Here is a 13171-nt window from a genome sequence, read left to right on the forward strand (position 1 = left end):
GTGTTAAAAGATACAGGCAGGTCAAGTCTATTTTTCATGCGAGATTGTCAATGTTTCTTTCTCCTGAAGTTTACTTAACTGGCCAAACTTTCTATTTATCTGAAGTTAAACTGTACAGTACTTTGACGTACTATTTACACTGCACTGCAAGACTTTACATACAATTTATCAATACCAGTTGGATTCATTACCTGAATAAAGGGTTTAAGGAATTGCTTAGTTAGAGGATGACCAAGTTGATACCAAGAAACAAGGAACACACCCCCACCCACTCTCTCTGATGGCAGGAAGAATATTAAGTTATCTTTGAAACTACTTTTCCTCCTTGTGATCTGGAATTTAACTGAGAGAAGAAAGAGTTAGGAAGTTCCATGGCACAGAGCAAAGCAAGTTGTCTAATTTTTCTACCCTACCGGTTGCTACACAGTCACATCTTTACCAGCACACAGGTGCAGACGGATTTATTGCCAAGCAAAATAAGCCCATAATAACGTATGTATTTTTGTAAATTCCCTCTATTGGGAGCAGTTAAGTTAGCAACACATTACTCCTAGATGTAAACATAGACAGTGCATTGTGGCAAGTTATTCAGTAATCAAGCTGTCAAAACTCAGATGCTTTGTTCTCGTCTACTATCTACACATCCCTGTCCAACAGGAGTCCTGGGTCAGTAAGCAGAGTTTAGGAATTCTTAGGACAACTGTAACTTGACTCTCAGTCAGCTAAATCAACATAGCACAGAGCACAATCTGAGAGCTTCCTGGTCAGTATGACCTGGTTCCTCATTCAGCAGTACATTTATGCACTTGTCCACTGGAGGACTTTAACAAGTAATACAATAGAAAGAATCCAGACTGTGTGCACAGTATTCCAATGATGTGCACTGCTTCCTAAATTCCACATTAATGCCGTGGAGTCCCTTCATGTGTGCGCGCACTTGGAACCTCAAAAGTGTTGGTATCATCTCCTCAAGCATTGTCTCATGATTATGACAGGTTTACTGGCGATTCCACATACAGTGAATTAATTGTCCATCTCAGTAATGCCAAAGCAGATGACAGGCATTTTATTGCACCACAAAGGAAGAGAGAAATCAACAGCTGGGATTGGATTACATACCTCACAGATGAGTAACAACTATTTCAGTAGTTCCAAAATAATTAAAATTAGACGGGACTTTTCCATTTCCTGCCTCTCAAATATATTTCATATTCTGCAGTTTTCATAAGACCAATTGGGACACTGCACTTCCTAATCTCTCTTGTAACATCCACTGAATAAATCAAAACTACCATTTTACTTACAGATAGAATTGAACATCATACAGTTCAATAATTATTTGATCAGTTAGAATAACAACCAGCAAGTTGCAAAGGCTTAATCCTGTTCACAAGTAAAATGTTCCTTTGACTCACGAGATCAACCTGTTCACTTCATCAAGCTGCATTAAAAGGAAGAAAATATGAGACCTCCTGAGATAAAATTAATATTTGTAAAGTTGGAACGACAGCTAATTTGACAATGGATCTATGAGCAATTCTGCAAAATGTCCTTCCAATGAATGTCGCTCCCCACTATGAGTTCAAGCACATCAAAAATGCCTGCAAGTCTGCATCACACAACCACAATAAACACTTATACATTGCAGTGAATGAACAAGCAAGCATGACTCTTTAGTTTTATACATGGGCATTAGCTGATCATTTTCTTTTAATCTCTGTAATGCTATTAACCATGCCTGTGGAAAGTTTTCCACCTGATATCAAGCTACCTGTGACTCATTACAAAACTAGCCATCATGTTAATTGAAAACCCTGGTAATATTTTCCTCTAAGACTTTGCACTTTTACTACAGATACACAGGCTCTGCGATCTTTCACAACTTGCACTTGTTTTTCATTTGCACTGTACTCTTGACAAGGGCAGCAGCACAAATTTAGACAGAATTAGCATTGAAATTAAACAAGATAAATACCCCATCAGAAGTGAACCAGATGGAAGATGGCATCAGTCCTCAAATATTTTTTATCAGACGTCCAAGCAGATACTGTAATGTCTACTTGGCTTGACCAAGAAAGGGCTGGCAGTGAAGTAACAGTCAGTGTTGGTCAGGATCATTGCCATTTACACAAAAGACACACGTTAACAGAAGAGCTTCACAATCAAAAATGAAATGCAAGGTGAACTCATGAGATACCAGACACTGATGATTACAGATTAAGGCCTTTATTTCAAGAAAGTTTCAAGAGCAGGTTAATGACTGAGCTGTAAGCACACAGATGTTCAATCCTGAAGCAAGTAACTAAACATGACTACACTGCAATTTGAGGAGTACTTTTTTGGCACAGCAAGACCTACAACATGCTTCCTGAAAGGTTGGTGGAAGCAGGTTCATTGTTAATTTTCAGAAGAAAATTCGATAAGTACTTGAAGGAAAATATTTGTGGGGAAAAATTGGAAAAAGTAAGGAAACAGAACTGTTTCTGTATTCTATGATCTGACAATATGTACAGGAACTATACAAAACAAAACCAATAAGGGCAGCACCTCGGCCAACAGCTCTACAAACTCAACGCACCTTTAACAGAAGGGTAAACAGTGAGGTCGGTGTTCTTCATTGGACAATGGCATGAACCATGAAAGCTATTGGATTGTTGTAAAAATCTCACAAATGTCCTCAAGGGAATCTGCTAACCTTACAGGGCCTGGCCTGCACACACTCCAGTACACATTGCATAGTTGACTTTTTGTGGTCAGAAACCAAATATCTGGGTTTGTAGAAGCCTTGAAATGTCCTTTAATTTGACCCTTCATCTTGAAAAGTCCTTGAATTTCAATTTTTCAGCCTTGAAAATGTTTTTCAAACATTGGCAGGATCATAAAATTGAAAACAAAATGGCTAAAATTCTGTTTTGATTTGATGCATTGAAATTGTCAGCAGCCACTTAATCATAGATCCCTACAGTGCAGAAAGATGCCCTTCGGCCCATTGAGTCTGCACCGAACACAGTCCCACCCAGGCCCTACCCTCATATCCCCTACATATTATACCCATTAATCCCTCTAACCTATGCATCCCTGGACACTAAGGGGCAATTTCTTAGGATAGCCAATCAACCTAACCCGCACATGTTTGGACTGTGGGAGGAAACCGGAGAACCCGGAGGAAACCCAAGCAGACACGAGGAGAATGTGCAAACTCCACACAGACAGTGACCCAAGCCAAGAATCGAACCCAGGACCCTGGAGCTGTGAAACAGCAGTGCTAACCACTGTGCTACCGTGCTTAAGACATCACGTACATTGCATGCTTTCAACTGTAGGTTGAATTTTGTTCAAAAGCTCGTATAATACTGGTCTTCATGGCTGACCAAAATCTCTCAATAAGATGCATGCTAGCAGAAAGGCTGTACTCCCCAATCACCACTATGCAAAAACGCAATGCAAGGTATGCATACATGTTACGTAAAAGATCACATACATGCAACCTTTGTTTCTCTGTTTTGATTACATGCACACCCATCTGTTTGTTTGTTTGTTTTAAGTAAACTTGGGATGAATGCTACTGCCTATTGAAAATTATTAGTTGAAATATCTATCTGTTTGATGCCATCAATATATTCCCACATGCTACGAGATGAGGATTTACGATTAGAAAATCGAATGGGAATTGGGTGAGGGAACAATAGCATAAAAAAGTGGAGCAGGACTAACATTAGTCAGCAAAACTGAATTGGAGAATCAGGATAGGAATAATGACAGAAAAAAAATGAGAATAAGGACTTTATGAATAGGAGGAATGGGAATGAGACAAATGAATTGAGAGATGGAGGAAGAGTGATACAAATAGGATTGGGACACAGCAGGAGTGCATGAACAGGTAAAATAATAGGAAGGAGTGTGCTTACTAAATTGGGACAGGGCCTGAAAATTACTTGCAGATAGGGTTCTATGTGGCAGTTTGCAAGAAGAGTTAGTACTACTTTAAGGTTATTACAGCCATACCGGCATTTCAATTACAGACATTAACGCAATTGACGTAGTTTGTGCCCACATCTTGCTCTTCTAGTTAACCATGCATTGTGTGATTGGAAAGGGACTTTCATTCTGCTGACACTGTACGACAAAACAGTAATGTTGCTACATTTAATCTAAAGTGGGTGGAATTTCCTCAAAGTGATGAGGCACGTTTATATGATGTAGGGATGAAACTTCAGGGTGTATTTCATACTTCTCTTCCCACCCTCTCAAAACAAATGTATAAGATTTGAAAAGAGAGACATGTTGCGGAAACTTTTCACCTTGCACTCATCAGGAAAAATGCAAGCATGCCAATTTCAATTGATCTTAACAAATAAGGCTACAAAAGAAAAAGAGATTGGTTGGTAAGTAAACTCTGATTGCTTTCAAGGCAATATCTCAGTCAACGAGGAACTATAGGTTTCCCAAGTTCCTGAGTAATTCAAAAAAGGCACAAGGCTTGAACAAATTCCTTTTATTTGCAAGGTCCCTGCGTATGAAAGACGTAATTTCTAGCAAGCGTTAATGAGCCTCATTACGAGTTCAATTAATTATATCAAATTGTTTGTGCAGTTATTAGTACTTTTTCAGAAGCAATGCCAAATCACAGAATTACATCTTAACAGTAGGAGTTTTGTTTAGGGTTTTACAAGCATGATCTGTTGAGTATGTTCCATAAACTGCCTATTACAAGCAAACAAATGAACCATTCTGCCTACCATACAATTCAGCAATATTGAGTATGGATTTTAGTGCCGTGCAATGCCAGATATAAAATCTATATATCCCAGCAACTAGCTGATCAAATCAAATAGCACGTTCATTCACTTAAATGAGCTAGATATTGGACTCAAAGGGCAGAACCTGACAATATTTGAGGTCCAAAACAAAATTGAGACCACGATTAAAAGCTGGAATTTTGAACTTGTTCTGCAGCGAAAAACAATACCAGAATATTTCCAAATCGACATAGGTAAAGTCGCCATAGTTCCAAATGAGCACAGACTTGACTGGTGCTGAGGATCACCACACCTCAGGAAAGGAACGAGGTTCAGAAGGTGAGCCTTCATGGATAACCTCAGGCAGTACGGGAATTGAACCCATATCATTAGCATCATTCTGCATCACTAACCAACTGAGGTAAGCTACTGCTGTAAGGAACAGAGTTGAAATACTTTTCAGAGTACTGGCAGATCAGGCACGCACAAAGCTGTCTGACATTGTCAAGTCACTCCTTGTGTTATCACGTGACCAAGTTAACATGGAAAGAGGATTTTCAGTCTTAGAGCTTGAAGCAGAAAATTTGAAAGAAAGATCCATTGTAGCACAACTGTGTGATCATGTGAATTTTGAAGATGTGACCAATGGCAAATTTAGCTTCTGAATTGTCTACAAGAGCAGGCTTGATGAACTTTTGGATCAAAGCTAAAAGGAAAATCCCAAGTGGAAGGAATTGCATAATTTAAAGAAGAAAGCGTTCATATGATAAAAATGCTTTGATTATGTAAGCAGAGTTTTAATGAGAAGGCTAAGTGTACTGGCAAGTTAACATTCATCTTGAATCTGTCATACAAGTAATTTTTAAAATTACCTTTATATTTATTGCTCTTTTCACTTCAGTGTCAATATAATCAGAAATATTCCTCTCTGAATGGGTGGATTTTATCGACAGGGTTACTGTACATCAGTTAATTATTACTGGTGTGCTCCTAGAATTTCCCTTTAAAAATACCCTTGTAATTGAGTTCCCTGACAAAAAAATTACAAAGACACACTGCAGACTTGGCAGGATTTTATCCTAGAGTTTCAGATTGCTTGCACACATCTGGCTCCTGGAAGCTGGATAAAGATGACTTATCCGCTGGCACTATTCTCCAGGGAAAATGAGCAAAGAAGAGAACATTTCAACCACTTGCAAATTGGAGGGGTGGTTAAGTGCCCCTCAACCTGTGCCTACTGTCAACCTGTGGTTCAGAGGCCTGCACCATCAATACAACAGGTCTGTGCCCACGTGCCATCTGGGTGCTAGAAGCAGAAGTCAGCACCTACTTCCCAAACTCAAAGTTCATCAGTGTGAGAGCAAGAGAGAGAGAGAGAGAGATAAGATGTAGACAATTCTGAATTCCACTCATAATAATACTCTTCTCAGGAGAGCAGTGTTCCCACTGGACCTTAAACCAAGAAAACCCAGGAGTGATGCCTGCACGAGTCACTGGATGTAAGAAATACAAAACAATTCTTTTATCTGTGCAGATACACACACGCACACACACACACACACACACACACACACACACACACAGTGTCTGTGAGGAATAGGAAAAATTAGCTTTGCAAGCCAACACCAGTATAAAAGTCACCCTTCTGCAGAGTGCATGGCTGACCCATTGTCACCTTGAACTGATGCTGCTGTGGCTCTTATTTCCCTTGAAAGCTGCTCAGTTCCATCTCATCTTTCCTCCTCCTCTGTGTAAACAGCGAACTAAATGGGTAAAGTTTGGCTTTCGCCCGGAAGCGCTGTCCAGCAATCTCAATCTCATAGTCGCCACGATTGATGAAGTCTGGGGTCACCACCAGTTTGGCTCCAGTGTCTTCATCATACTGGTGAACAAAGCCCAAGCAGACATGGCGGGCCAACGTGTAACTGTAAGCACTACTGGTTGTCATGCCAACATAGTGGCTATTCCTATATATAGGCTCTCCCCACCAAGGCCAAAGGTCAAGGTCAGTGTCATGATCATCCAGGATAAACATAGTGAACCGACGGCAAACTCCCTCCTGTCTTTGTTGCAACAAGGCCTCACGTCCAATAAAATCAGTCCCCTACAATTAAAAAAAGAGGAGGTTAACCCCAGAAACACAGACACAAAATGAACAACACCACTCTGCTCCACGCTAAAACATGCGCAACTTTATAAATAGATTTCAGAACTATCTGTGTTTTCTTGCCCTTGCAAATCAATTCAGATGAGTCTGGCAAGTAGGTCACATTCAAAGTTGATCTCAGATCCCTTTCCACTGGGCCATTCCATTCCTTGCCAGCAGAGAGGAAAGAAGAGTGTGACACTCACAGAATGTTACATACTCTTCCACCGCACTCGACCTCACAAAATTAAGAGTATACTCTGATATCTTCCCAGTTAAACTCACATGGTTAATTAAGTACCTTGTCAAACTTGACTCGGAATTCACGACCACACTCCAGTGGTGTTGAAAACGTATCCAGATCCTGACCCCAAAATGCAAAAAACTTTTCAATCCGCAGGCTGCGCAGTGCATAGTATCCAGCATTTCGGATTCCATACTTCTGTCCCACATTCATGATTTCATTGTAGACGTGAAGTGCATACTGAAAAATGGAACAAAAGAGTCCAAGACATGACTATTCTATCACCAGACAGGCTACTGCCAAGTCTGAAGATGCCAACATGCCTGAACCTGGACAAGTTATTCAACCTGTTATGCATACTCTCTTCCCCCCTTCTTCCATAGGTAAAAAAAGGGTACAAAAATCTGAGATCGTGAACCAAACAAACTCAAGAACAGCTTCTTCCCTGCTGCCATCAGACTTCTGAATGGATCTGCAGTTCTTTGTTCTTTATTAAGCTGATCTTTCTCTACATCCTAGCTGTGATTATATTCTGCACTCTCTCCTTTCCTGCTCCCCATGTAATCTGAAGCATATGTTTTGTTTGCATAGCACACAAAAAAACAATACTTTTCACTGTACCCCAATATGTGATAATAACTCAAATCAAATCAAAATCTGTGGAGTCTAATCCTGAGGGTCTCTCATGAAAACATGGATCTATTTACCAGTAACATTAACTGGAAACCAGTCAGGTACAGGAGTCTTGGCTGATTTTTACCCTCTCTTTTAGCCAAAGGTACTGAAGCCAAGGGCAGTCATACCACTATTGCCCTTGGATTAACAGTGGAGATTAACAGCACAGGCTGGGATTGAACTGCTCCACATGGTTCAATGTTTTGTCAACTAAACCATCACATTGTAATATTTGAAATTTGCTAAACATAAATATGTTCTCGTTATGTCCACACTGAGGTAGTTCTAAACATCATCTAGTCTCCCTGAACAAATCCAATTGAAAAGTTACACTTAGGCAGTTTTTAGATATTTATTATAAGAACATAAGAAATAGGAGCAGGAGTAGGCCATCTAGCCCTTCGAGCCTGCCCCGCCATTCAATAAGATCATGGCTGATCTGTCGTGGCTCAGTTCCACATTCCAGCCCTCTCCCCATAACCCTTAATCCCCTCGCTTATCAAAAACCCATCAACCCACGTCTTAAAAATATTTAGCGAGGCAGCCTCCACCACCTCAACAGGCAGAGAATTCCAGAGAGTCACCACCCTTTGAGTGAAGAAGTTCCTCCTCAACTCCATTCTAAACCGCGCCCCCTTTATCTTGAGGCTGTGCCCCCTAGTCCTACTGTCCTTTCTGAGCGGGAAGAGTCTCTCCACCTCTATCCTATCCATCCCATTCATCATCTTATATGTCTCAATGAGATCTCCCCTCATTCTTCGAAACTCTAACGAGTACAAGCCTAGTTTATTCAGCCTCTCCTCATAGCTCAACCCCCTCAACTCCGGAGAATTTCAGGCTGCTAATACAGAAAGCAATATGTGTTTGTCACCCAACTTGTTAACTAAATTTCAGTGTGGTGCTCACCTCAATAGGGATATACAGCATGAAGCCAGGCTCTCCTGTATGTGTCATACTCATCACCCGGATTCCATTAGCATAACCAACACTCATCTCCTGTTAATTAGAGGCACATAGTAAATATCAGCCCACCCAGCTTGTGCGAATCCCTCATTAAAAACAGAATTAGTAAACATGCAGTACATGCTACCCCCTCTCCACTGTAAACACATACATCCACTCCTCAATAAATGATCAAAAATGCATGCCTTTCCCACCCAGCTAGGTATCTTCACCCACACCTATCCCATATCAGTAATATTGCTTTTCATTCTAATACAGTAGATTCAAATGCTGCAGGACATGTGCAACTATTTGATGCGTATGTAACTTTCACACACTAAAGGGATTAATGTAGCTGTTTCTATATACAGGAGTCGATGGGACAGACCTAGTACCACCTCTTTCTCTCAGTAGAAACAAAGAAGTGGCTGTTCTTGTGCGTTAATTCAAGAGACAGAAAAGGAGGATGTGGCAGGAGTGGAGAATGGGAGGTAGAGAAAATTGGGAAAAAGCTGTTCCTCATCCAACTGCTGCCTTCTGGTTGAGACAATAGGTTTTGCCACCATCAAGTTGGGCTTTGCAGTCCTGTTTATGTTGCAAGTAACTGAGACCCAGCACTACACTGCATGATAAGCTAGTCAATCTTAGTTTCTGATCCCGAGACATAGAATTGCCAATATTGCTGTACTTAGGAGAAACAGGAATCCATAAAAAGAGGAGATTATGCGCTCCTCCTCAATGCAATAGGCAAGCAGCGTTCCCTCCTTGGGCTGCGTTGGTGCCGGAAGGTTTGGAGCAAGACAACAAATGCCAGGCGGCAAGATCAAGCTTGATACAAACATGATATCTGCAGCTGCCTTGGGGAAGCAGTACTGAGATAAACTTAGGAAGATACTGTGCTATTTCAATTGAGATAAGCTTCCACAATATAACAGAACAACAGTGAAGACTCCTCTTTTTCAAATCATCATTGAATCAAGGAGAAAACTGATGGGTATTGGCATAATCAGCTGAAATTTCTGGCTGTCAATGTATTAAGAAGATATCTAGCAAGATGACAGCACAGTGATTAGCATTGCTGCATCACAGCGCCAGGGACCCAGGTTTAATTCCAGTTTTGGGCAAATGTGTTCTATGTCTGCTTGGGTTTCCTCCCACAGTCCAAAAATGTGCAAGACAGGTGGGCTGGCCATGACAAATTGTCCCTTAGTGTCCAACGATGTGTAGGTTAGTGGAATTAGTGGGGTAAATACGCGGGATTACAGGGATAGGTTCTGGATGGGATGCTCTGTCAGAGGGTCAGTGCAGACTCAATGGGCCGAATGGCCTTCTTCTGCACTGCAGGGATTCTGTGATCATTTGTAATTAGCATCAATTTCATTCCAAATGCACAAAATACATAGCTATTAGACTGTTCTGTGCTGACACACATGTACCAACAATAAAATTCTATAACCTACCTTACAGAATAATGAGGGGAAATGATCTGGAGTCATTGGCACATAAGACAATTCAGAAAGGACATCCATTGCACGGGGACCAATCAAATTCAATGCTAAAGTGAAAGAAAAACAAAGGGTTTTAAAACATTAAATTGTTCAATTCTCACAAACCAACACCCCAAAATCGACATCACAGATCTATGACTTCTAGTTCACCCCTCAATCTGTGAAAGCAAGGTTAGTTACCTGCAGCATTACATATACCTGACAAATATATTTCTGCAATTTATACCTTGATGGGTCTTCGACATCAGCATTTCATACAATGCAGAATGAATGAAGAAATACCAATACTTTTGGAAACCAATCATCTCAGTCCCAGAACATTTTGATCTTGATTTGGTCATGAACAAAGCCCAGTCCATCATGCAAACCAGCCTCCCATCCTGTCATAATTCAGGTCAGAAACTCCGAAATGTTTTATGAAGTCTGCCTGCAACGTAAGTTTTGTAATTTGTTTTTGGCTAGGGTGGGAATGAGATGCTCTACTTCAGGTATTAGAAATCATACAAACCCTTAAGTACAGAAAGAGGCCATTCAGCCCATCGAGTCTGCACTGACCACAATCCCACCCAGGCCCTACCCCCATATCCCTACATATTTTACCCACTAATCCCTCTAACCTACACATTTCAGGACTCTAAGGGACAATTTAGCATGGCCAATCAACCTAACCCTCACATCTTTGGACTGTGGGAGGAAATCAGAGCACCCAGAGGAAACCCATGCAGACACGAGGAGAATGTGCAAACTCCACACAGACAGTGACCCAAACCGGGAATCGAACCCAGGTCCCTGGAGCTGTGAAGCAGCAGTGCTAATCACTGTGCTACCGTGCCACCAATTGATTCAGCTGACCAACTAAGGAGTTTTTATCAAAGTTTATTTAAAATATACAGTTAACATATATAGAAAGAAAATTAGCAATAACTTTTACCGATTACAAACAAAAAAAATGATATTGTATAACCCTTAACAAGTATTTGAAATGTTCCAAACAAACCTGCCCATAGAAAACTCTTGCCACAGGTTTAGCATAGGAAATACATATGCTCAAGTGATGTTGGAACTTAGTCCTTTAGGTGGAGATTTGAAACTCTGACTTCCCAGCCTAAGTTCTAGCAGCCCTACTGATATACACAGAGTAGCTTGAAGTCAGAACAGCTTCCCAAAATACTACAGAGACTGACTCTAGGCACGCCAACTACCAAGAGCAGTTTTTTTTTCACTGCAGGAAGGCAAAAAGTCTTGCTTCCTGCTAGCCAGCAGAACTTCAAATACCAGAGAGAGAAAAAGAAACACAGCTTTTCAGTCTGATGTCCACCCCCTTCTAAACTAAAATTTAAAATTAATCCTTAGATTCTTTAAGGAGCAAACACTGACTTTGACTTGTCAATCTATTTTCCCCTCTCACAATCCAGGGTTAGAAAAGATTCCAGAAAGTACCTGAGGCCCAGAGTAAAACTAAACCCCATTTAAACTACTGAAGCAACAATAAAAGGACTTCAAACCAGACAGCCAGGCAACAATAAAAAAAAAAGTAAAGCTGTTTAACTACAGGGAACATGATTTAAAAAAAATACATTTCTTGAAGGTACTCTGTTCCACCTTCATCGGAAAAAACATACAAAAGTCTGAGGTCACGTGCCAACCAATTCAAGAACAGGTTCTTCCCTGCTGCCATCAGGCTTTTGAATAGACTTACTTTGCATTAAGTTGATCTTTCTCTACACCCTAGCTAAGACTGTAACACTACATTTTGTACCCTCTTCTTTCCTTCTCTATGTACGATATGCTGTCTGTGTAGAGCAAGAAACAATACTTTTCACTGTATACTAATACATGTGACAATAATAAATCGAATCAAGTCACACAAAAAGCAATGCATGTGGACAAGAGGCTGTCTGGGGACATGGTAGAAGTCAATCATGTTGGCAACTTCAAGGGAGAAATTGCTAATGAAGGAAGTCAATAAGGTGTGATATTTTTGAACTTTCTCAGCAGCAAACTGTAATTTTTAAACCTACGTGTTCCAAACTTCACACTGCCCAATATATAATCATGCAATAGCATAACCCAGGGTTACAACTTCACGATCTGAACTAGATATCTGTTCACATTTCTGCTTAATAAAAATTTTCAAAGGTAGACTTAGCAAAAAAAAAACAAGGAGACTGGACAGCCAACTGAGTCGTACATTGGGACCCTGTGGAAGTACCAACATGCAGACCTCTGTTGAAATTCTGCCAGAAGTTTCAGCTTCTGATGGGCAATTCCCTGCTCTTCAAGACTCTGAGAAACCTATAGAGGACAACAATGGAATTGACTGGATTGCTCTCTAGAGTGCCAACATGAATTTGATGCGCCAAACAGCCTCAGTCTTTGCCATAATCACCCATCCATGTTAACTCACCAACATTTGGATATTTAAATTAATCACATAGCAACTAATGCTGTAAAGAAGGGTTGCATTTTCCTCTGACTCTCATAATTCAATGGTTATGATCCTCTGAGGACACTGCGCTCTGCATTTTTTGGATGGCTGGGTTCTGAAGACCTCGGAAACAACATGCAGCAACATTTGTTTAAGTAACTGTCTGGATGCAGTATCCAGGCCATGATAAATTGAGACCAGCTATGAATCACTTCATTTCACAGGAAATAAGGGTAGAAATTCCAGGGATACTGGATACTGAGAGTTTGGGCACAGAACTGGAGAATGACAAATATTATAAACGTGCTGAAAAAAAACAGGTGCAAGCATAAACCCAGCAACTACAAGCCACTCAATTTAACCTCCATGGTGGGAAAGTTTTTGGAAGCAATAATCTGGGAGCTCTTTTAAGGCAGCAATAATCTGGGACAATTTTGACAGTCACTTGGACAAGTGCGGATTGATTAAAAAAAAGCCAGAAATTTGTTG

At 40.6% G+C, this 13171-nt stretch overlaps 1 protein-coding gene across 2 annotated transcripts in view; it reads right to left on the reverse strand.

Moving 5' to 3' along the window:
* pdpr (pyruvate dehydrogenase phosphatase regulatory subunit) overlaps positions 1 to 13171 on the reverse strand; it is a 93943-nt gene that overhangs the window by 28362 nt on the left and 52410 nt on the right. Inside the window, exons 15-18 of one of the 2 annotated variants that reach the window (XM_080187153.1) lie at positions 10207 to 10301; positions 8711 to 8800; positions 7187 to 7369; positions 6415 to 6843 (exon numbers count right to left, since the gene is read on the reverse strand). In XM_080187153.1, the coding sequence (XP_080043279.1) occupies positions 6439 to 6843; positions 7187 to 7369; positions 8711 to 8800; positions 10207 to 10301 (773 nt within the window). In that variant the 3' untranslated portion in view covers positions 6415 to 6438. Of the gene's footprint in view, positions 1 to 4480; positions 6844 to 7186; positions 7370 to 8710; positions 8801 to 10206; positions 10302 to 13171 lie in introns of those variants that run through there. The other variant, XM_080187152.1, reaches the window with a different exon arrangement.

Source organism: Carcharhinus amblyrhynchos, chromosome 4 (genome assembly GCF_965287045.1).
Source record: "Carcharhinus amblyrhynchos chromosome 4, sCarAmb.v2.hapA, whole genome shotgun sequence".
NCBI classification, from domain to species: domain Eukaryota; kingdom Metazoa; phylum Chordata; class Chondrichthyes; order Carcharhiniformes; family Carcharhinidae; genus Carcharhinus; species Carcharhinus amblyrhynchos.